This window comes from Pollachius pollachius (genome assembly GCF_949987615.1).
Source record: "Pollachius pollachius genome assembly, chromosome: 11".
Classification (NCBI taxonomy): domain Eukaryota; kingdom Metazoa; phylum Chordata; class Actinopteri; order Gadiformes; family Gadidae; genus Pollachius; species Pollachius pollachius.
The window spans coordinates 14,817,196-14,840,385 of NC_136944.1; the positions used below are offsets into that span (position 1 = coordinate 14,817,196).

Genomic DNA, 23,190 nt, shown 5'->3' on the forward strand with positions numbered 1-23,190 from the left:
CTTATCCAATACCTTTAGAAAACAAAACAAGATGTCACTAATAATTGAAGATTATCATATATCTACTACTCAACTATTTTTACCCTAAATGAAGACTCCCACTCTTCCCCTCTTTATTTTAATAGTGTGGGTTGAAGGAGATCTAAAAATGAAACATATGTTTCTGTGAGTATGTAGGAACTGGGGCCCCATTGGCTGGGGCCCCGTTGGCGTATTGTTTTGGGGCATGGATGAAAGATGAGAAAGGACTGGATACCAGAGGAAAGTGGGGGTTGTGCTGCCTTACATTAAAGACACACATGGCTAAACACTCCTCAATGAAGGGAATAGCAAAGTGAATAAAGTCCAAACACATGTATTGATCATCATTGATACATTGGCGGTATGTGTGTCAATAAAAAGGGAGGTACTACGATTAAAAAAATAAAGAAGTTGTTGAGGAAAGGGTTAAGGTATGTCTGTATTGTGTGATGAGGACCGGAGTTAATGAAAGGGGGATATATATGACGTGTGGGTGTATTTAGCAGCACTACTCTGACCACTGAAACCATGCGGTGTTTTAGCAAAGTGGAAGAGTTAGTGATAGTAGTAATAGTAGCCTAATAGTAGATATGGGAGGAGTACTAGTGTGTGTGTGTGTGTGTGTGTGTGTGTGTGTGTGTGTGTGTGTGTGTGTGTGTGTGTGTGTGTGTGTGTGTGTGTGTGCGCGCGTGCGTCTGTGTGTGTGTGCGCGCGTGTATGAACAAATGTGGGAGTGGGAGACGGACAGAATTTTCAGGTATTGTTTCAATTCCCACACATCATTTTAAATAAATGACCTACTAGAATATGCAAGACAGACCACATTTATAGGGTTAATTGCACGTGTGGCTATTTCGTCAGTACAATGGGCGTCCGAGTGGGCGTGTCATTCCGGGGCGTGGACGTATCCAGCCAGTCAAATGCCTTGTTTGACACGAGCAGGCGGATCGCCCTGCCCACTGAAGTGTGTCTCAGATGTTGTCTCTCTCTCAATTTTGTTCAAACTCAGGAATTACCTTGTCGTTCATACACAGAGATGTCTTTAAGTTCACCCTCTTGGTGTTTACAACAACTTTTGAAAATTACAAGATTGTTTTAATCCTAAGTATTCCTTAAACGCAATCAGTTTGGGAAATAGCAGCGTATCCCTGGGATAAGCGAAAGTTACTTTTCTAAAGTATCCCGCGGGGCAGCAAGGTGTCGCAGAAACGGATTTATATCGCTCATAGGGGTAATTTACCATCCCGAGTCCCAGTGATTGGGCTCATTACGGCTATGTCCTCTTCCACAGTCAATGGACATTTATCGTGATTCATTCAAGAAGAGGTTGTGCCACCTTTTATTTCGCTTGTGGACATCTATGGAGAGCGTCCTGCTGCATGCTCTCACGCCAGCAGTGGAGTCTACTTTTCACCTCCGGTCTTCCCTTCACACGCACTCCGGGACAAAGCTGTGAATGTTGACTCTAACAAGACCTAACATAGTGGAAGAGGACTATCATCACCTCATTTGAATGCCTTTGCAAGGATTTCGCTGGTTTTTGTGCTGCAGGCAGGGATTCAGTTTGCTCGGACGGGACTATGGGGAGAGAGAGGAGGAAGAATCTTTTGAATTGCGCAACAACGACAACCTGACTTCCAATGGACGGGTAAACTAGCCACACTTTGCATTTGACAGCCACTACATATTTTAATATTGCACGTTTAAAAGATTCGTATACTATATGCCTTTTTTCGTTGACTCGGTTATAACTGAATGAACTATCTTCCAGATGTAATGTTTAGGCCAAACAGCCCAGCAGAATATCCAATATTCAAACTATGATAGTACATAGCCTACAGTGTCGTGTGGATCTCAAGCATTACTCTATTCCTGTCTATTCCTATGGTTGATCTCAAGCATATACTGGCCCTTGTCCTACAATACATAGTACAGACCTAAAAAAAGTAATAATGAGGATTCGCTTCCACCTAAGGGAGCTTTCCGTAACTATGGCCTATAGGCCAGCTCGCATTGGCTCTTGAAAATATTTTGGAGCTTGGCCAATTTAATATATGACCAATAACCTGTTAAACCACAGATCAAATATTTGGATCCGCTGTGATTGTACATAATGTATTGGCTTACAGCTGGCCTGTGTATAGGCATACCTCGTGAAATTCAACAGAGTTAAAAGAAAGCAGGCAACAAAGCTGGATGTTCAGTTGAACTGGTCCTCTGTGTTTGGCCAGCAGAATTGGAAGCGAGACTGTGGCCTTGTATTCTCTGTAATGTTAGTCATCTGATCAGACACAGAGAGTTCGCTATTGCTCATCCACTTGTAAGAGGGCATTGTTGCCACGGATCGGGCCAGCCTTTTACAGTCCAATGTGCTGCCGATGAACAGACAGACCTCATGAAACCAACTTAAAAGTATGAAACATTTTTGGTCTGATCTTTCCAAGCTCCTTACTGTTCAAAAGATAACTAACTGAATAATAGATTAGCATTTGTTTAGTCAGTACAATTTTTACAACATCAAAAAAAGATATGCCAGAAAGTTGGCAAGTTAAACTGCTGAGTTAAAGTTTACACTTGACTGACTGGGAAAGTAATTGCACCCGGGGCTCAAGCCTGCATACAGGATGCTTATCTACTTGTTAGACCTATTGTCTGCTTGTAACCAACGGTCGGAACACGGTAGAGATTTGCATGGAAACGTTTGGAACAATAACGCTGAATAGGGTAACTTGGGGATGAGGGCTGTCACTAAGGTGACACGGTGCTATCATTCAGTTGGTTTTACGATACCTGTACAAAAAAACGTTATTACTTAAGCATGTGGAACATATGTCATATTCCTCTTTGACTTTCAGATATTCAGCAAATTTGTCTTAGGCCTGTATTCTTTCTTTCAAACAGCCTATTCCTGTAATATATTCTATTCACAAACAACCTAACACCCTTTGCTCCATCCAGTATGAAAATGCCTTCCAAATGATCTCTTCATATCACTTTTGATGGTAATTATATTATGAGAATAAAAAATGTGGGCGCCACCCCAGGAGGTACAAGACCGTAATGGGAACTAACAAATAAAAAGTAAAAGGCGAATATACCACGTCCCCAGGACCACATTAAAGATCCTAACGTGAAGCTTTTTCGTGTTCCACATTTATTGTCTAAAGCAGAAGTAGCCTGTAACCGCAGCAGTGGCCGATAAGAGCACAACATCTGCTGTTCTGCTGTCCAGGGGTATCTTGAGAGGTGTCACTGTAGCACTGTTCTGCTTGGCAAACACCCCCGTCTAGAGTTATCATGCACCATCTGTCTAGCAATGTTGGCCAGGGAAATCTAACCATACGCCATTACCCCTAAATCAATAGGAGATCCTGGTAACCGAGACAGACAGCTCTTCCTGAAGCAACTTTCAAAGCCCCTTTTTCCGTTACTTCACAGTTGATACCTTTATGGAGTTCTTCAATCTGTAATCTGCAGATTTATGCTCCTTGCATTTCTATATTAATTGTGATGTGATGCTAGTGGGTCTTTCTGTTGCCCTGGTTTGTTCAAAAATTGTTCCTTGGACATAGGAACAATAGCCAACCATTGGAGTTGAGTGAATCAGCACAGTGTTGCTTTCTCAGATTTGATAAGTTTACTTATCAAAGTTTACTATAGACTGTTTAATGGTACTTACCCAATACTCCCTTTACCGCAAACTTTCTTATGAATACATTTTCTTACCAGCTGGTTGTTTAGCCAGTTCTAACAGAAGTATTCTGCCCTTTATCTAATGATTTTTGGCTTCTAGGCTTACTCAACGTTTGCTAAGGATGTTGATCATTGATTACCTTCAGCTGCAAACACCATTCCCTTATGACACACACACACCGACCTATTGTGTGTGTTCTGTGTTGTGTGTGTGTGTGTGTGTGTGTGTGTGTGTGTGTGTGTGTGTGTGTGTGTGTGTGTGTGTGTGTGTGTGTGTGTGTGTGTGTGTGTGTGTCCACCTCCTGTTTGTGTCTCAGATTTCTAAAAGCCCATGCTGGGAATGAGCCATACTTAGCCCTCACCATTATACAACCCATGTTCGTACAGGGTTCTCCTGGAAAAGTGATTGATCTGGTGGATGCTCTTAAGGTTTCTACAGTGTTAAAGCTGGCTTGGTTGGGTCTGGGCCCCTGGTCAAAGATGGTTTAGAGGGCAGAGGTCTTCAGATGAGTCCCAGGGAAAGCCCTCTAGGGCTTCATCCTTTGTTTGCTCAGCCTCCTCCATAAAGTCCAGTAGTTGCCAAGCCACTTTTCAAGACAGCTGGTCAGACCTCCCTCTATGTGTGTACGTTTATTTTTTCAGACTGCCCGCTCTGAAATGCCCATTTTAAAAAGACTCTGAAACGCTCCTGCCAAGGATGACCACAGAAACCCACAAGTCTGGTGGAGTCTCCCTTACTCAAGCCATCCAAAAACCTCACCACGAACTCCAGCATAGTGTTCCTAACCTCTGCCAGGAGATGCCACGTTCGGTGACGTCCGCAGTGCCGGTGCCATAGGCAACTCTCTCTCTTGCCAGGATACTCGCTGAGGGTGGAATTATGACTCCCTTCTGGTGATTGCTCAGAGTTCAGACTTCAGAGGCTAGAACTGGGCCAGAACATCTTACCCCTTGCATGTTTACAGTCTTCATTCAAAGAAACTGCTCTCAAACAGCTGCCCAAACAGTCTCGCAATATTGAATGCCTCTAGTGTTGGGACAGCAGGGCACTCGTTTTAGGACAGGACATCCGTCATTCTCTCGCTTTCTCTCTCTTTCTCTCTTTCGGTCTTGCCCATGTTTCCACTGAAACCCTGTTCAAACTTTTCCTCCCTGTGAAGTTCACCAAAATACAATAATCTTAGTAGATGTGGAGCATTTGCAACAATGTATTATCTTACCAAGAAACAGACTAGTTTAGTCCTCCCCCCCCCCCCCCCCATCTTTCACATTAACCGGTTGTGCTGCCTTCTTCAAAGCTGTATGTATGATGTTCTGTCAGATCCCTCCTTAGGGCTGTGCATCTGGTCTTCAGACAGACACTGGCTGAAGCCTTTTCCAATGGTTACTCAGCCTCCCAGGAGAGAGAGGGAGAGATATATTGCGGATGTCAGAAATGGAATGATCGGGTCATGATTTCTGTTCTCTTCTATGTGCTGGACTGATCTATTCCATGTTGTTCAAGGCAGATTTCAGAATGATCTTAATAATCACATAGACTATTACCAACACATGAAATTATTGAATGTGTACCACTGTTGATCTAAGTCACTATCCATTATTAAATATAATACAGCCCACTGTTTGACTTAGGACTGTGTCATGGAATCTTGCTCCAGATATGCAGTTTGTAGAGGGGTCGGATTTGACTTGTCTCTGTCTCTGAGGTAGTGCCAATGCATCAGTGGATTACTCAGCAGGGATGGGATTATAATAACCCAGAAATCCTGTCTCGGATCAGTTTTTCGTGCCAGAATAGTTTGACTAGTTTTGTCTACATTACCTCCGCCTCGGTTAAGTACAAGCAATTATAGCTTCGTAATTTCCTCATAAGCTTAGGGTCACCGGCTTGACATGTCTTCCTCAGACACAGTCGTAACCAATGCTTTTTCAGTTGGTGTTTTCTCTGTTATTTCTGATGCAGTACATTGTTTTTGCAGGGCCCTGGTCCTATAGTTAGGTCAGCTGGTCCTGAACTAAAGTGTGTGTGTGTGTGTGTGTGTGTGTGTGTGTGTGTGTGTGTGTGTGTGTGTGTGTGTGTGTGTGTGTGTGTGTGTGTGTGTGTGTGTGTGTGTGTGTGTGTGTGTGTGTGAACTGTAAGGGGCCAAGAGTTGACCTGGATAGTATTTCAGGTAGGCTGAGAGCCCTGCGAGGCATTGGCAGCCCCTGCAGAACTCTGCTCAAGTGGTGGGGCGGCGAGAGACATCAAGTCAAGTCACATTGACACGCAGCGTGTCCCCCCAGCAGGGAGCCGGGCACCAAAGGCACACAGAACATCTCTGATGTCTGATGGGGTTTTCCAAGGTCACTCTGGGCAATCTAGGGGCCCCGCACGTCGTAAGAAGAGACCCCCTTCCCATCTCTTGCTTTACAGGGGCTGTTCTGAAATGAAAGGTTCAGTGTTCCAGCCGTGAAATTTGATTTAGTTTGTCTGCCAGTAGGAGGGTGGGGGGGAGGGTGTGTGTGTGTGTGTGTGTGTGTGTGTGTGTGTGTGTGTGTCCTCGCAGTCCTTTCCACAAGAAGCTGACCCCTGGGAGAGTAGGGGGTGGAAGTGTAATTTAGTGCGAGGATTAGGTCGCTAGCCTCTGAGGCCGATTCCCAGACAATTGCTGGGTTCACTTGGTGAAGATCAGACGAGATTAGAGGCTCCACTAGGGAGATAATGTACATCTTTAGCGTGCTAAACTCTTGTTAGCATACTAAATTAACAGGCTTAGTTCCCTAAAAACACGCCATGCCCATTTGGTTCGCTCTCTTTCCCTCCATCATCCCTTTACTCGTTTCTAATTCTATACATCAGGAAGCTGAAGGCAATGAGTATGATTTGAGTTTACCATACGAGCTCCACAGTGTTAATTGGTATGTTGGAACAATTGAGCAATTTGAACTTCAGTGAGTGAACTCTCTTTACACCCAAGGGACAATGTTAACGCCTAGTAAAATATTTTTTTTTATTGAATGCAATTTTTTTTTTTGTTTCTTCTGAATATATTCAGAAGAGACTATTTGATGTGAGAAGGGCAGGTACCTCTGTATTTAGTTGATATACTCAGGATTATTTTCTTTTCCACTACCAACGTTGAACAAATCCGAATTGCCAAAGAGCAAAAGCGAAGCCAAGAATTGGAGGAACTGTGCAGCTATGTGATGCTGCAGCCTAGCCAAGAATGGCAGAGCGATCTGCCCTATGGGCACAGAGTGAGGGTTTTTGAAGGGATCAGTCCCAGCCATGTTTGGAACCAGTACTGAGAACCAACCACTATATCTGTTGCCATCTATTGACTTTATTCTCTGTGTCGCTCTCCCTGTTTCTTTTGTTGACAGATCCCAACTGACGTGACTGTTTCTCAACCTACACACACGGCGAATGGAACCAATGGGTAAGGACATCAGAGGGAGAGAAAGGAGAGCGAATGAGACACATTTGTGGCGGGTTTACCATTAAACCATGAAATATTTTTTCCTTATTTTATTGTGCAGGCAGCATGCTCTTCTGTGGTTTGGAGTACTTGTGTGTATTTAGCATAGGACACGTACCTTCACTTCCCCTCCTCACACCTATTTGCGCATGGACTTCTTGCCTAATGTGCCTCTTCATAAATCACCAAACAGAAACACATGCACAGAAACACACACACATCTCTCTCTCTCTCTCTCTCTCTCTCTCTCTCTCTCTCTCTCTCTCTCTCTCTCTCTCTCTCTCTCTCTCTCTCTCTCTCTCTCTCTCTCTCTCTCTCTCTCTCTCTCTCTCTCTCTCTCTCTCTCTCTCTCTCTCTCTCAAAAAAGAAATTCTGACTATACTTGATTATTAACATACATGGTTAAAGACATACTTCTTTAACCATGGTAGACTTTGTCAAGCTTTATCAATAATTGTGTCAAGCTTTCATTTTTAGGCCTGTATGATTCCTCTCATTTATTGGGCTTCTGTGGTTTGGGCTAGTTTCGTTTTGTCAGTTCCAGTTCCAACCTGTTTTATTGCTAGTAATTATAGCTGATCATGTCTTGAATTTCAATATGCTATAAAGTGATAAGCCTCAATTGGACCCATGTGTGCCAAATTCCTGTTTGAATGACTAATGCTAATAAATGATTGCATGTTCCGGGTACTTTTATTGTACCTGTACTACATTGCCGGTCATGGATTTTGGTCTGCACAACCAGAATGTCTGTCCTCCAGCCTGTCCCAGTAAGGACAAGCTGCTGTTCTCGCATGGCGCACATGTAATAGAACCGTTCATCCCGGGGGCAGTTTGATCGCTACTCTCTAGAGTTGCATGTGTGGCCACACTAGCACGGGGTCAAATCCCACTGGAGACCAGGGCCAGCCTCTTCATTGTCCCCCTCCCTCTCGTCCTCTCTCTGTCTCCCTCCAAACGTCGGTCCTTCCCTCCCCTTCCCTCCCCTTCCCTCCCCCTCCCTCCCCTGTTTTCCCAGTAGTCTCATAAACCACATCAGTGACAAGGAAGTGGAGTCCCAGCTAACGCCCCCTCCCGTTTCGAACAGTAAAAGACTGTAACGCGCCTGTGTTCAGACTTCACGAGAACCACGAGGACTGTGTTTATACCGCAAATCACCAAAATGAGGGCCGCCATGGAAACGCAAAAAATAAAGGGAGGTTGGCGTCGGCCTTTATTATTTATTGGTGCAGCGCTCCCAAAGTAGGCTGCAGCACAGGGTTTCAATGGGCCAATGGGTCACTGAAGTACATGGGGTAGGGCTGAGATAACAGTGAAGTATATGATCAAGATAATCATAGGGAATTTCCCATGTATTCATCACTTTATGCTTATGGAATGGAAAAGTATGTTGTGTAGTATGTTATCTAGTAGAATAATGTCGATGGTATCAGACCAAAGTCGTACCTTATCTATTTACTGGAATTTTTATTAACAACTATGTATTTAAAGGGCATATCTTTTCGCCGTAATTAAATTTGACTACAAACTGGGTACCGGTGACTACATTCGATTACACTATTATTGACTTTACTATACCGCCCTTTTACGGGGCCCGGCGGATGAGGCAGTATGGGTCAGGCTACCTTAAGTCTTTGCAGGACAGGATGAGATAAAAAATAGTATAGGTTTGCTGACTGTTCGTCTCACGCACTGCCTCAGCTACTCCCCACAAAAGGTGTGGCGCGGGAGGGGGGGTGAACGAATTTAGTTTCTTGTTCTGCGTGTGTGTTCTTTGTGTGTACTTTAATGTGTTTTCTTGGAGTGTGTGTGTGTGTGTGTGTGTGTATGTATGTGTGTGTTGGTTAATTTGATTGTGTGTGTGTGTTCAATTGCGTGTACTCTTGTTGTATCTGTGTTCATTTGAGCGTGTGTGTGTGTCTGTGTTTAAGTGTGTTCACGTTTTCGTTAATTTGTTGCTGGTGTCTTTGTGTGTGTGTGTGTGTGTGTGTGTGTGTGTGTGTGTGTGTGTGTGTGTGTGTGTGTGTGTGTGTGTGTGCGCGCGCTTGTGTGTCAAAGACCTGTATGTGGATCACCTCCAGGCCTCGAGGACATCCCATTGCTTGATTTACTACTGGTTTTGTCACGAGTCTGTTAAAAAGCTGAGTGTAATCACTCGCGAGCAGGGAAGCTAGCGAGCACAGCCCTCACTCATTACCTTGCCAATTACTCGACACACCCTGAGGGCCAGCTTTGTGGAAGGAGGTCATGCTACTGACTGATGACACAGCCGATGGTGCCATGATCAGCCCCTCCCATTTCACAAAATGAGGTGTGGCTGGCTCACACACTTCGATTTCTTTCCCTTTCTTTTTATTCATCCCTCTAGAATATGAGTCAGATGTAGGTATTTGTTCCATGGGTTGACCTCTGTCTGATTGTTCCCGGTGTTTACCTGTATGTGATTGTTCCAGGGGTGGACCTATAGCTGATTGGTCCAGGAGTTGACCTATAGGATATTGATCCAGGGGTTGACCTATAGCTGATTGCTCCAGGGGTTAACCTTTTTATGTGTGATTGTCACAGTGGTTGAACTATACTATTTGTTTGTTACAGGGGTGGACCTATATGTGATTGTTACAGGGGTGGAACTATAAAAGATTGTTCCAGGGGTTGAACTTTACTATTGGATTCTTACAGGGGTGGAACTATAAAAGATTTTTCCAGAGGTTGTACTTTACTATTTGAGTGTTACAGGGGTGGACCTATACCTGATTGTTACAGGAGTTGACCTATTTGTGATTGTTCCAGGGGTTAACCTTTTTATACTTGATTGTCATTGGGGTTGAACTATAATATTTGATTGTTACAGGGGTGGACCTCAATGGGATTTGTAACAGGGGTGGACCTATATATGATTGTTACAGGGGATAACCTATAGGTGATTGTTACGGGCCTTGACCTCTCTTGCGTGATCATTACAGAGGTGGGCAGGAACATGTGTTTGCCCCACGCTGGACTGAGGCTGGTGGTTGTAACCGCTGACATCGTTGGTCATGCTGCATGCCTCATGGGGTGGGAGTCAGGTGGAGCCCGGCGGGGGGCTGGGTCAAACCTCTCCCCCTGTACCATATTGTGGATTGGCCCGAGGGGTGAGGAGATTGCAAGGATGACAGGAAGTGTCGATACTATTATTTCTACATTTGAAAATGTACGTAAGAGGAAAGGAAATGTAAGAGGAAATTGCGTAATCTACAGGTTTTCTCAAGAAGACCAAGACCGGTCAGCTTTTATTGATTACATGTGCCCTCTGCTTTGTGATCCAATGGGAATCATCCGAGTTGTCCAATGGTGTGTCCTCTCTAATTTCCTTGTAATAGTGGAAATACCATGGCACTGAATATCCCACCACCGCAATTCATCATGTATTCTGACATGCATGCGGCAACGTGGTTTTGCCGCAGTAGACGAGACTGTGCCTTTTTTGAACTTAGACTTGTTGTCTAAATTCAGTTTTAGGAAGTGGTTACAGAACTACACTCCTGCCCGCATAGGAACGCATGGCAACCAAGTGAGGATCATGGCCATCGGTACATGATCAAGAACCAACGCAGTGCGACCTTGTTTTATCTGGGGCTAATTTCGGCTCTGCCGGTGTATGGGCCCTTGTCATCGTCGGGGCCCCCCCATGTTCTCTTTTCCAGGCCTTGCCAGCCGCGGCAAGCTGACCCCGTGGGGGCATTCTTCCGAGGCTGCTGCAGACACAGGGCCAGGTCCTCCTCTGCTCCGGCCTGCTGGCAGCACAACACACCGGGCTCGCTCCCTCCTGCTGGGATCACCAGTATCTATATCGCTCATCCGCCACTGCTGTTTTTTCCATCCACATTTGGCTATTCTCCCTGTGTCTCTTGGTCGAGTTTAATTTGGGAAGCAGGGGGACAGGCCAGAGTGTCACCAGAGCAGGAAAAGAAAAAAACGGTACAGAAGAAATGGTATTCGGACCTCTTGATCTTTACCCGTTCTTGTTTCCCCTCCCTTGACACATCCATCATGCCACTCTCTGACGTTGCATGAATATCATTATAGACAAGGAATGACACAAAGTACACTCTACAGCAGACGCGTAAGGGTAGAATATCACCATTCTTAAAATTTGTTTTGTAACCTGTGAAAGTTTTCATGTCAGTTAGCCAAAGGCCGTTTCTTTTTCCTTTTAGATTGCGAGGGAGATTTGAACTATTTTTAATGCGTTTCATTAGATAACGCTCCACTAAAACCCCTTGAAGACGTCCGATGTTATCATGCCATAGCTTTCAACCGATCCTACACAGTCCCCTTAGTCACTCACTGAGACTTCCTACACACACACACACACACACACACACACACACACACACACACACACACACACACACACACACACACACACACACACTCCCCTTCTCAAAATATTATTTTTGCTTTCTTCTCTGCCTTGTCCAGAATTCCTTGGCAGTGATCTTGAGTAAACAGGGTATTTTTAGCCGGGAGGTCATATAGTCCCAAGTCCTAATGACAACATTCCCATTTTCCCACCAACCGTGATGCAGCGGCCTGCATGACCTACCCTTGTGTGTGTATGTCTCAAATGGGTTTGTGAGGCGGGCTATAACATTTCTTACATTTATTTTTATTGTGCATAATAATGTAATTTTAAAGTACTCTGAAGATATTTTATGTATGTAGCATATTTATTCAGTGTATTTATCAAACCAATTACAACTGACGTAGTTTGATGACTTTGGAAAGTGTTATTGGATCTGAGGCCGAAATCATGTTTAGTGACAATGTATTCTAGTTTTTATTTTTTTCAAGTTGCGTTAGAAAGTTGTGTTAACTTGATAACTTATTATTCGATGAGTCAACCACCCATAGAGCTGTAGCTAACGTTACCTTGTGAATTAAATCGAGCCACATCCCAGCGCCCAATCCGTGTTCAAAAGCATACTAAATACTTTATGATCATGTTGAACGTTGTTGTAACATAACGTAATGCTACGCATTAGCTTGGTGGCTGGGCCACTTGTCATAGCACATCGTAGTAAGGTTGATTGATATTTGAATATCCTATCAGTACATTAGGTCTCTACTGGATTACTGTTTCCTGTGTTTCCCAGGAAGTTGACAAGTGAAACAAATTAAACAAACGTTACCCTGAATTAAACTATAGCTTTCTCTGGGTCTGACAATGTTGGAAACCTTTGGGATAATGTAGGGACACAACTCTTTTTGGGATATTGACGTGTAGAAATGTTGTGTATTATACCTTTTCTAACCGTTAATATTAAACTATAAATATAACCTATAATGTCTGTCTGCACACCGTGCCAATACACAAAGTAGTCTTAGGGCTACTTTAGGGGATTTAACCTTTTAGCCTCAATAGTTTGTCTTGTTTTGAACCTTTTTGACTCTAAAACCAGAGTAAAGATTCAGTTCTCTGTCATGTCATCTCAAGCATTGGCATTATTCAATCAAGGGCAACCTTCAGTGTCTTCTTTATCAGCAGGGATGTAGGCTACTTTCTATGCTGACTGGCCATATGTCTGCGTGTGTTTAAAAATAAATAAATAATGTAATATATTCTTTACACCCTCGATCCTCCAGACCCAACAGCAAGGACACTGCTTTGTTCAGCTTCAATTATACACTTCCTGATTTTATTAGCTGCATTGACCAATGCAATCGATCAATCAATCAGTGATTGCGACAGCAGCTCCAACCAGGCGGTGAGCAGCTGGCTCATCAGCGCATCCTGTTCTCAGCGGTTCAGCACGTCGCCATATGCTCCATGTAGTCTGTTCTTCTTGGACTTATTCGGTTTTATTACAGTGGGAATGACTTATCTCCTTTATATTTAGCCCTACGTTTATATATTTTTTATTAAATGCAACAATTAAGTTTATTTTAGCTTTTGATTGGATAGAGTAGACTACATAAAGTAGCAGTTGCTAACTGATATTCATTTGAATAACTAGGGACTAGCTATAGGGCATCCAATGGCATATATTAAATCCTTTGTTGATTAGCGCTAGAGTACATGATAATGGACTTTGAAGCATTTACAGATTCATACTGATTATAGTAATAAACGTCTCATCACTTTGATTCCACCACCACAACGTATAGAACGAACAAACACTTGAACATTCCTTATTATTTAGTCGGTCTCACACAGCCGTCCACAATAACATTTGAATATAACTAAATAAAATGGTCAAATCAATTGGGGATTGTAGAACCAATTTAATTTTACCCCCCAACAACAATCTTCCTGCCAACGCTTTTTCTTAATTCCCCAGCTGCCTTAGCCCACTTCTTCTGTCTGACTTGTTGGTTCCCATAATGAGAGGAAACACTATGGAATCCTCCCTGAGCTGGTTGAGGCCGCCTTGAGGGATCTGGGCAGCAGAAGTGTGTTGCGCATGTGGTGCACATGTGTGATTCTCACTTCCGTAAACACAGACTTGTAATTAATTATTGTTATTTTCTCCACGTAACTCTCCACCGATGTCACTCTTTTGCGGCCGGGGTACTTTTTTTTTTTTTTCCCCCACCAGACCCACGTAGAAGACTGGGGGTGGGGGGGGGGGACTGTGAGGAAAACATAACGCCTTTATTTCTTTGTAATGTCACGATGATTTGTCATTCAAGCTATGGGTCTGGAGCTGCTCAATGGTAGAATCACAGGACTGTTTCTCCTTAACAGTAGGTAATGCATAGGAGGAGAGGGGAGGGGAGGAGGAGAGGGGAGGAGGAGGAGGAGGGGGAGAGAGAAGGGGAGGGGGGTGGGAAGACGACGGGGAGAAATCCGTCTGTGGATCTGCACTCACTCTGCTCTCTGCTGTGTAATCCCCGTGTCAAATTGTTTCCTGTACTCCACAGGAAGTCAGTGTCCACTCAGAGCCCCCATCGCTGAAGCCCTCTACTGGGGCTTGTGGGAATGTGGGGGCGGTAGCACTGAGAGCGAAAAAGGAGGAGGAGGTCTGCTGGGTGGAGGGAGGGAGGAAGGAGGGAGGAGGGAGGGAGGGAGGGAGGAGGGAGGGCAGGGGGGCTGAGGTGAGGCTACCGGACAGCTGTGCAGATCCCAGAGTCTCCTCGGTCTGTTTCCTGAAAAAACAAAGACACACACACACACACACACACACACACACACACACACACACACACACACACACACACACACACACACACACACACACACACACACACAGGCGCATAACCTGGTTGGTGTGAAATTAGCATGGCGTGATGTGGAATGAAAGCCTGGGTGGTTGGGACATATGTAAAAGCGTTTATGCCGTTGGTTGACCCCTGAATGGATGGCTCCTTTTTATATTATTTTTTTAAGCCTCTGCCACCTGAACCATGTCTTCTTTCTCTCAATAAAGTACCGGACAACTGACTTTTAACCCCCTCCAGTCTGGCCCAAGGCCTCATGTAGTTAGGCTTGTTTGTAGCTGTTGGTCTCTGAGGAAACCAGTTATATTGGATATGGTGGTACACTGTCTTCAGCACATGGATTTGTATTTATACCCCAGTGCTCCTAAACCACCTAACATTTTAAGAGGCAAGTTTAGGAGACTTGGGAGATGTTAGGAATGAACATAACCAAGCTACCGGAGGGCGATTGACTTGAATGGTGCTACATTTAAGGTGGGAACGAGTTGGTTAAATTTCAATGCGTTTCAGTGATACGCGACAGCTGGCATGATGAACTCCCAACTCATTTTACAGTAAATGTTTTCCAGGAAAACCCTAAACCGATTTTCATAGCTAAAACAATAAAACTGCTCTGTATTGTATTGGCAGTTAAACTCTTGGATATATCGTTCAGTCATTACGCGGAGCTGCTTGCTGGACTTGATGTAGGCCCACATTTCACGCACCCATGCCAACCCAAATTGAAGCTGTCCATGCAAAGATCTCATCTGGATGAAAGTCTCCAACGGTCTGCCATTGTCCGTGAAGCCATTGTATTTTTCAACATTTTGACATTTAACGCTAGGCCTGGGGACCCAGATGGTTTCACTGATTCTACCGAGGGCCCATTAAAGTAAAGGTCAGTATTGTTTGGATTGCATAAATGGGGGGAAGGAGCTACATGGCTTCTTCTCCGCCCTCTTCTCTTCTGTTTGGCCTTGCAAAAACAAGTACACAGAAAGGCCATCGGAGCCAGGCCTTACTCGGAGGACAATCTGGGTGCAGCATGGGGACAAACTATTATTGGCTTTATTGGGTGAAAGTCCAGCCTCTTTTTGGTCCCAGCAGTGTAGCAGTACGCCAGTATTGCTTGCAGTACACTGCCATTCCTCTGAGCATTGATTTCATATTCTGATTTTTTTTTTTGGCTCTAATATCATTTTATCAGCCTATCCTGCAGTACCACAGAAATACAAGCGTACCGCTTTATTTAATTAAGTTATGCACATGTTTAGTTTTTTTAATCGAAGCCCCATTTGAAAGTACTGCAGAGTGACAACTCGGTCGCGTCGCTTGCCATTTTTCCGGCTCATCCACGGCTCACAACGGCTCTCAAACTGATGTCAGGGCCCACGGGACAAGCTCGCGTCCGCTCCTCCCGGGGCCAGAGGTTCTATAGATTACAATCTGTTGTCTGGGTCGGGGCTGGATTTAGGTCAGGGCCGGCCAGCGGTGTTCGTCTGGCCGCCCGTCTCAGTTTATGTAACGCATGGCTTGTTAACAACCTCAAATGAGCGAGGTCCTCTCTCATGTCTCGGGTTTATTTTAATGCTCTGGACGGGGGATGCCTGCATGCCGAGCCGATGAAGGTTCCATCATAGCTTCTGCTGCTGCCGCCGCCGCCGCCGCTGTGGTGGTGTGCAGTCGCGGTTAGGAAGCCAGACGTTCGAGGATAATATGACTCGACCCTGACCCTATTCTGCCCCTCCACCCCTCCGCCTCGGGCTGCCCTGCATTCTGGTGAGGCTGTTGTACCACACTTGCATACTGGCCACCCGCTCCATCATATTCAGTTTCACCGTGTGTCCAAAGCGTTCCCTTGAACGCCTCTCTTAAGCGTTCACTTAAACCGGAGGCCGAAAAAGCAAGGATACAGAACTATTGAGGCTGGGAATTATAAAGGCAAACGCACCCTTTTTTTTTTCTTGATGCGCGTATGCCGCACACCCGATAGGTACCGGACAGGCGAGGGTGTTTGACTCCCAGCTCAAAGGTTCTAGCTTCATACCCCGATATCTACCCGTCTAATATGATATATTCACTGATAAACGACTAAATGGTGCTGAGAACTCCATTGTGGAATGATCAAACCGAAGTAGAGCTGTGTGATTTAGAAAAAAAGGCCCTTCAGAGTGAAGACAAAGCAGATATAGCCATATTAGGAGTTGGGCTGTATTAATTATTTATTATTCATGCCGTCCATGAAGCGGATCAATACTGGCCCGGGCTGATTCATGCTGATGAGAGGTAACCAGAAACTGATTTTCACCGAGAGAAGGGGGTGGGGGCGGAGGGCTGGCTGGAGCAATTTCCTGAGCGCCGCTCTCCGGGGAAGAGGGGGAGGAAGGAAAGAGGCGTTTGCCAATCGTACCTCGCAAGTTAGTTAGTCACAGGAAACGGAGGGATGGCGGGGGGGGGGGGGGGGGACAAACAAAGTAATTGGACAAATAAACGAGGAGAGATGGACCGTCCAAGCTATCTGGATGGATGGAAATGGACCTTGGCCCATAGATAACGTCCTCCTCTCTCAGTCGTCTGTGCTGCAGCGCAGGGGGCCAGATGCGCTCCTTGCTGTACTCTGTGGGGCCGTGGCGGTTACCTTGACGGCGAGTTTCTCTCTGCGATAGTTTCTCGTCTTTTTCTCTTTTTCTCTTTTACACCTGCCTCAAGGACGTGACCTCTTGAACTCCCCCGTCTTGTGCGTGACTGCCGTGAGTGGGCTGGCCGAGACTCAGACTGGCGTCGCTCTGACATGTTTATTTTCAGTATCCCTCTCTCGCTCTCCGTCTCTCTGTCTCTGGATGTCTGTCCGTCTCTGTTTCTGGATCTCTCTCGCTCTCTGTCTCTCTGTCTCTCTCTCTCTCTCGCTCTCTGTCTCTCTTGTCTCTCTCTCTCTGTCTCTCTCTCTCCCCCCCCCCCCCCGACTCTGCAGCGAAAGCGATAAAAGATAGACGAGTCCTCCACACTGGCTGCACCCCGGGGGGATTGGGGGGGGGGGGGGGGGGGGGGCAGGCAGCAGCAGCTATATGTGGGTTTGTATGTGTGTGTATATGCTGGCGTCGGGCCGGGTGTTTGGCGTGCGGCTAAGGAGGGCAATCGTGAGGAGTGGGATATTCGCAGCACTTGTTCCAGGCGCCAAACTGACCCATCGTATCAGGACGGGCGCAGTCCACTCTTGGAGCAGACGGAGTGGAGTCCTTCGATAATTAACTCTGTTCTCTGTGGACGTGTTCCTCCTCTCCCACGCAGGCACCTGGTTCCAGGGGTCGCGGGCGAGATGAAGAGTCTGATCATTGAGAAGAATATCATGGGCCTGGAGGACGACCCGGAGCTGCTGGTGAAAGGTGGGTCTGACGCCTGGCTCGTGTGGGAACCCGGTTCTCATTTTACATTATATTTTACATTCGGGGCATTTAGCAGACGCTTTTATCCAAAGCGACTTGCAACGATCCTTCACGCACATTCACACACCGATGGATGAGTCAACCATGAAAGGTGACAGCCAGCACGTCGGGAGCAGTTAGGGTTAGGGGTCTTGCTCTGGGACACTCACACACATGACACTCAGCTAGGAGGAGGGGATCGAACTAGCATCCCTCCGGTTACAAGCTAATCCGCTCTACCTCCTGAGCTAAGCCGACCCCTTTTGTGCCAAAAATCGTTGAACGATCATCATGCTTACATTGGTAGCGTTCAACTTGTAGATCAGTCGATGGCTGAACTACAAGTAGGGCAGAGTGTGTGTGTGTGTGTATGTGCAAATGTGACTTTGGAAATGAAAGGTACATAACATACATTGTGTTTACATTTCCCCGATGCTGTGTTTGTGTTAAGGAGATAGTTTAAGGACGTTAAACACATTTCCCCTTAAGGGTTCAATATTAGTTTAGAAGGCGATTACTTCAGTGACGCAAGGTTGTATGACTTAACCGAGAGGCAAGCCATGTGAGGAAGTGATCTAGATCTCCTTTCTGTTGAATACGGTCTGTACAGTATCAAAGAGAGCAATGCTGTCATGTTTTCATCAGGTGAAACCACTGTTTGACATCTGATATGTGATGTGGACATCTGACCAGTTTGCACAGCCAAAGACCCAATGCTCATTACATAATCTTGACTATGCCTGTAAACATGTCTTACTACATCAAAGGATACAACAAGTAATCTGGGTTTAATCAGGTAATGCTAGCCACAGAAATATTCATGTAACTTTCGCTTAACATAACCGGGTTCGGTCTTCATTAACTTTTCGCAGTCGTTACGAGCAGCAAGCCTAATCTGATTGCGATTGAATTCTGGATGTGCGTGCGTAACGGCTGGTAAGTTTGCCACGCTAGAGTGTTCCCGTTAGCACCGTAGCGCCACATGTGTCTGGCAGCTGCCGGCGGGCTCTTCCCGTCCGCCGTGTGTTTACAGAATGACACAGAATGCTACTGGCATCAGAAGGGCCTAACTGTAGCGTGCTTTTGCTGAGTGACCTCATGGGTTATTCCGGTAGGATTTTTTTTCTGACTGTTACCGACGCGGAGCTGTGGGCTGCAAAGGACGGGATAAGTTACATTCTGTTTGGGATGGCGGCAGTCTGATCGGCTAATTCTGACTGCAGTTACCATGCATCGGTGGGAGGCTCCCCCCCCCCTGTAGCCCCCCGTAGCCCCCTCCCACTCTCCCCAACGACCTCCTGCAGTGCCAGTGTACTTCTGTATGCCCCTGCCACTCTATCACTGTCTGAATGGAGGCGCTCGCATTCCTTCTGAAGAGGGGTGGGTCGGGGGGTTTGGGGCTGGTGGGGGAGAGAGGGTGTTACTTCCCGAGGGCCCGGAGCAGACGGCTGTCATCAGGTCACTCAAGCCGGTGCACAAACTACAACAACAACCGCAACTGCAGCAGAGTCATGGAGCCGCGTCCCGGTCATTTCGCCCCTCGCTTCGGTACTATTGACGGGGTCAACCTTTCATCCAGGAATTCCCCCTCCTCCACCATCACGATGCCATTAAGGCCCTTCTCCTCGTGGGGGATTCTACGGGACGTCCCCGGGGCAAAGACATTGACCACTGTTGTTCAGTATATAGGCCAACCTAGCGGGATTGAAGCCGAACGCATGGCTTTATGAACATGTGTAATTGATTTAATAGTTGAACAGAGCGGCCACCTCTCCTTATCTGGCTGCTTCTTCCGCTCTGATAAATCGGTTGTTTTTCCGTTGCGCTGAGTAACACACCGGTGGGCAGTGTCAGTGCAGAGCTCTGTTTAATCCACTGGAAGAAGATCGGTCTGTGCTGTGAGAAAGTCTGAATCATGGGACTCACAACTAGGTACACCCCCGTGGAATATTTGTGGTTTCTAAAAGCTACATCGTTATGGCCATATAATTTAAGATACATTTCTTCTTTGGGGTATTTTGTTTTAGAAAAGGGGAAGGACGTGCTTTGCTTATTTTAAACACGTTTTGAAGAGAGCCATGAGTTATACAGGGGTCATAAACAAGTGTTCAGAGTAGAGTGACCCTTTGTTTTTTCATCTGTTTGAAGGGCTGGCTGTGAGGGTCAAAGGTCACAAATGAAACAAATTATAGGTGATCCATGGCCGCCCTCAGGGGAGGCATTAGCAGGTTGCATAGATGAGACCCACATGGGGGAGACTAGGACCCACATGGGGGGGAGACCAGCACACACATGGGGAGACTAGGACCCACATGGGGGGAGACCAGCACACACGGGGAGACTAGGACCCACATGGGGGGAGACCAGCACACACATGGGGGAGACTAGGACCCACATGGGGAGAGACCAGCACACACATGGGGAGACTAGGACCCACATGGGGAGAGACCAGCACACACATGGGGGAGACTAGGACCCACATGGGGAGAGACCAGCACACACATGGGGGAGACTAGGACCCACATGGGGAGAGACCAGCACACACGGGGGAGACTAGGACCCACATGGGGAGAGACCAGCACACACATGGGGGAGACTAGGACCCACATGGGGAGAGAGCAGCACACACATGGGGGAGACTAGGATCCACATGGGGGGGAGACCAGCACACACATGGGGGAGATCATGACACACATGAGGGAGACCGGACACACATGGGGGAGACAAGGATCCACATAGAAAAAACTTAAGACCCACATGGGGGAGACCATGGGGGAGACCAGGGTCCACATGGGGGAGAACGGGATCCACACCGGGGGACACGTGGAAGGTGAGCAGGGGAAAGCAGTTCAGGAGTGCAGCACGCCAGGGGAAATGTGAGCTGGGTGTCAGGCGGCAGGAAGATCTCTCACTACAAGGGAGATGGTTGTTGCCGTATCCCAACAGCTCTAACCAGCAGCTCACCACAATTGGGGGATGCGTGTGCGTGTGTGCGCGTGTGCGTGTGTGTGTGTGTGTGTGTGTGTGTGTGTGTGTGTGTGTGTGTGTGTGTGTGTGTGTGTGTGTGTGTGTGTGTGTGTGTGTGTGTGCGTAGTGTCCTCTCCAAATCTGCATCTCCACCCCAACCCACCCCAGAACCTCTGCCGAAATGTGGTCACGTGGTTCTTAGTTTGGTTTGGAAATGTTTCCTGTTTTGTTGTGTACATGGACAATCTTGCTGTCTCTCTCACCCAGCCCTCCCTCTGAAGCTGTGCTGCCAGCCTCACCTTGTGATGGTGCTTTCATTTTGACTTCATGGTCCGTGCTATGATCTGACCGGGTTCTTAACCTTTCCCTTATTTCAGCCGGCCCACCCTACTCCGTGCTTACGTTAAGCCTGGTCCATTTAAACTCTGGTCTTCATCGTAGCACGGGGCCCGTCCAACGCGAGTACAACCGGGGCCTCACGCACCATCGCGTGACCCAGTACTTATTTTTAGCTCAGACTAGGTTAGCCTCGCCTTTTTGGTTTTCCATGTGCACTTATCAGCAGCACTGGTAAGATGGTCCTCAAATAGACCCTTACCTTTTACCCAAAACCCAGCGTGTGTGGTTTGAGCTTAAGGATAGGGTTAATGTAGAAGGTGTGCCAGAAGATATCTGAGAGTCTATGCAAATACTTGTGAAAGATCCAGCGTTTGATTGGCATCAATTCAAGGGGTCTGTTATCGTTGATCTGCCCATGGGTGCTCATTTGAGGCCATAGGGAAATAAAGGAAACGGAAAGACAAAGCCACCTCTTTGTCTTATTGTTATGTAAATTGTGATGGTCAAATTTCACTCAAGGGTTAATTCCCCTGTAAAGAATCATTTCCTTCTTTTTCTGAACTAGTCATGCAGAAGCCAGGCAAGACAGACTTTTACTGCTAGGGCATGTAGGCTAGAAAACAGCCATGTGATAAATCTGGGTTTGACTATGTGTGTATGCAGCATTATGCAGTAGTATGCAGTAATCAGTATGTAGAGTACCATTACTCTAAATCAACAGAAATAGCAGTATGAATAATTGGAGTATAATGAATACTCATGTTTTCAATGTGGGTCTTTATATCTAGTGGTTGCTTTCACTAAATCACATACTCTTACATTTTTTATATTTGCGTTGAGAATGTACCTACAAGTACAAACGGATTGGGCTACTTCACATCATGTAGCCTAAATATTCCCTGGGGGTGGTTTTTGTGTGTGTGTGTGTGTGCGTGTGCGTAGGGTGGCTGTTGCGGGAGGTGCGGGGCAGCTGGATCAAGCAGCGGCGCTACTGGTTCGTCCTGAGCCAGGACTCTCTGGACTACTACAGCGGGCCGGAGAAGGGAGCCCGCCGGCTGGGTACCGTGGTGCTCACCAACCTCTGCTCCGTCATCTGGCCCGACAAGCAGAGCTACAAGGAGACGGGTGAGCCACACGCACCCACCTGATGCACGAACCCACACACAGACTTGCACACGCACGCACGCACACATAGACTTGTGCTAACACGGACGCACACACATACAGGGTCAGCTCCAGTTCAACCAAACGCCAGACTAGTTTCCTTCCATTCATGCGGTCCAGTGACAGAACGTTTTTTTTTAAATCCCAAAGGAAGGCATTTTGTATGTATGTGTTTTTATTTTTGGTACACATTTGAATGGTTGTGGTGCCTTTCTCTCCACCCTGTTTTTCTGTGTATTGCTGAGTCGGATTGGGAAAAGCCCAGCGGTGTTGAAGCCTGAACATGGCTTCAGAATTCTCTTAAAAGGAAGAAATAACTTCCAGTAATCACCAGGATTATCGCATGTATATATATTTGTTTCCCTTCCCTGGAACGCAAAGGGAGATGAAGAAAGAGAAATTCTCTGGAGGCAGCAGGGCAGAGATGAAAGTCCATTGTTGTGGTTCAGAAGAGGGCGTAGCGGTGACCTGTTGGACTCCATAGACTGTGCAGAGACTTCCGTCGCAACGTTTGCCCCAACCCACCTTTATGTCCCGGACAATAAAGAAAAATAACTAAATCCAATAGTCAAACACAGCGGTTCCCAACTAGTGCCTGGGGATTTCCCCCGGCCTGTAGGACTGCTGTAAAACACTGGCTTTGTTGGGTTTGCTGCTCATCTCAATAGCCCTGTTGTTTAGTGTTGTGTTGTTCCTCTTCTGGCAAGTAGGCATTTTGTCGCAGAAGAATCAAAATTTAAATGTAGTTAACTTCCTCTGTAAAAACAACCACCTCCTGGTCGTTTAACTGGTCGCCACAAAGAGTTAGTTCCGTTTCAATGTTCCCGTTGCTGCGAAGCATTGCACAAGAGTTCAGGTAGGACGGCCAAATCGGAAGCCTTGATTTCTGAGAATTCGTATTCCGAAACCGACGTGCATCGTGAGATGACTCGTCGTTTCTCGTG

At 46.4% G+C, this 23,190-nt stretch overlaps 1 protein-coding gene across 1 annotated transcript in view; it reads left to right on the forward strand.

The window, feature by feature from the left end:
* Window positions 1-1,031: 1,031 nt before the first annotated feature.
* Window positions 1,032-23,190, forward strand: part of plekhh3 (pleckstrin homology, MyTH4 and FERM domain containing H3) — a 34,812-nt gene continuing 12,653 nt past the window's right edge. Inside the window, exons 1-4 of the mRNA XM_079746668.1 lie at window positions 1,032-1,669; window positions 7,078-7,133; window positions 17,643-17,737; window positions 22,025-22,207. Of these exons, the coding sequence (XP_079602794.1) occupies window positions 1,535-1,669; window positions 7,078-7,133; window positions 17,643-17,737; window positions 22,025-22,207 (469 nt within the window). The 5' untranslated portion in view covers window positions 1,032-1,534. The remainder of the gene's footprint in view (window positions 1,670-7,077; window positions 7,134-17,642; window positions 17,738-22,024; window positions 22,208-23,190) is intronic.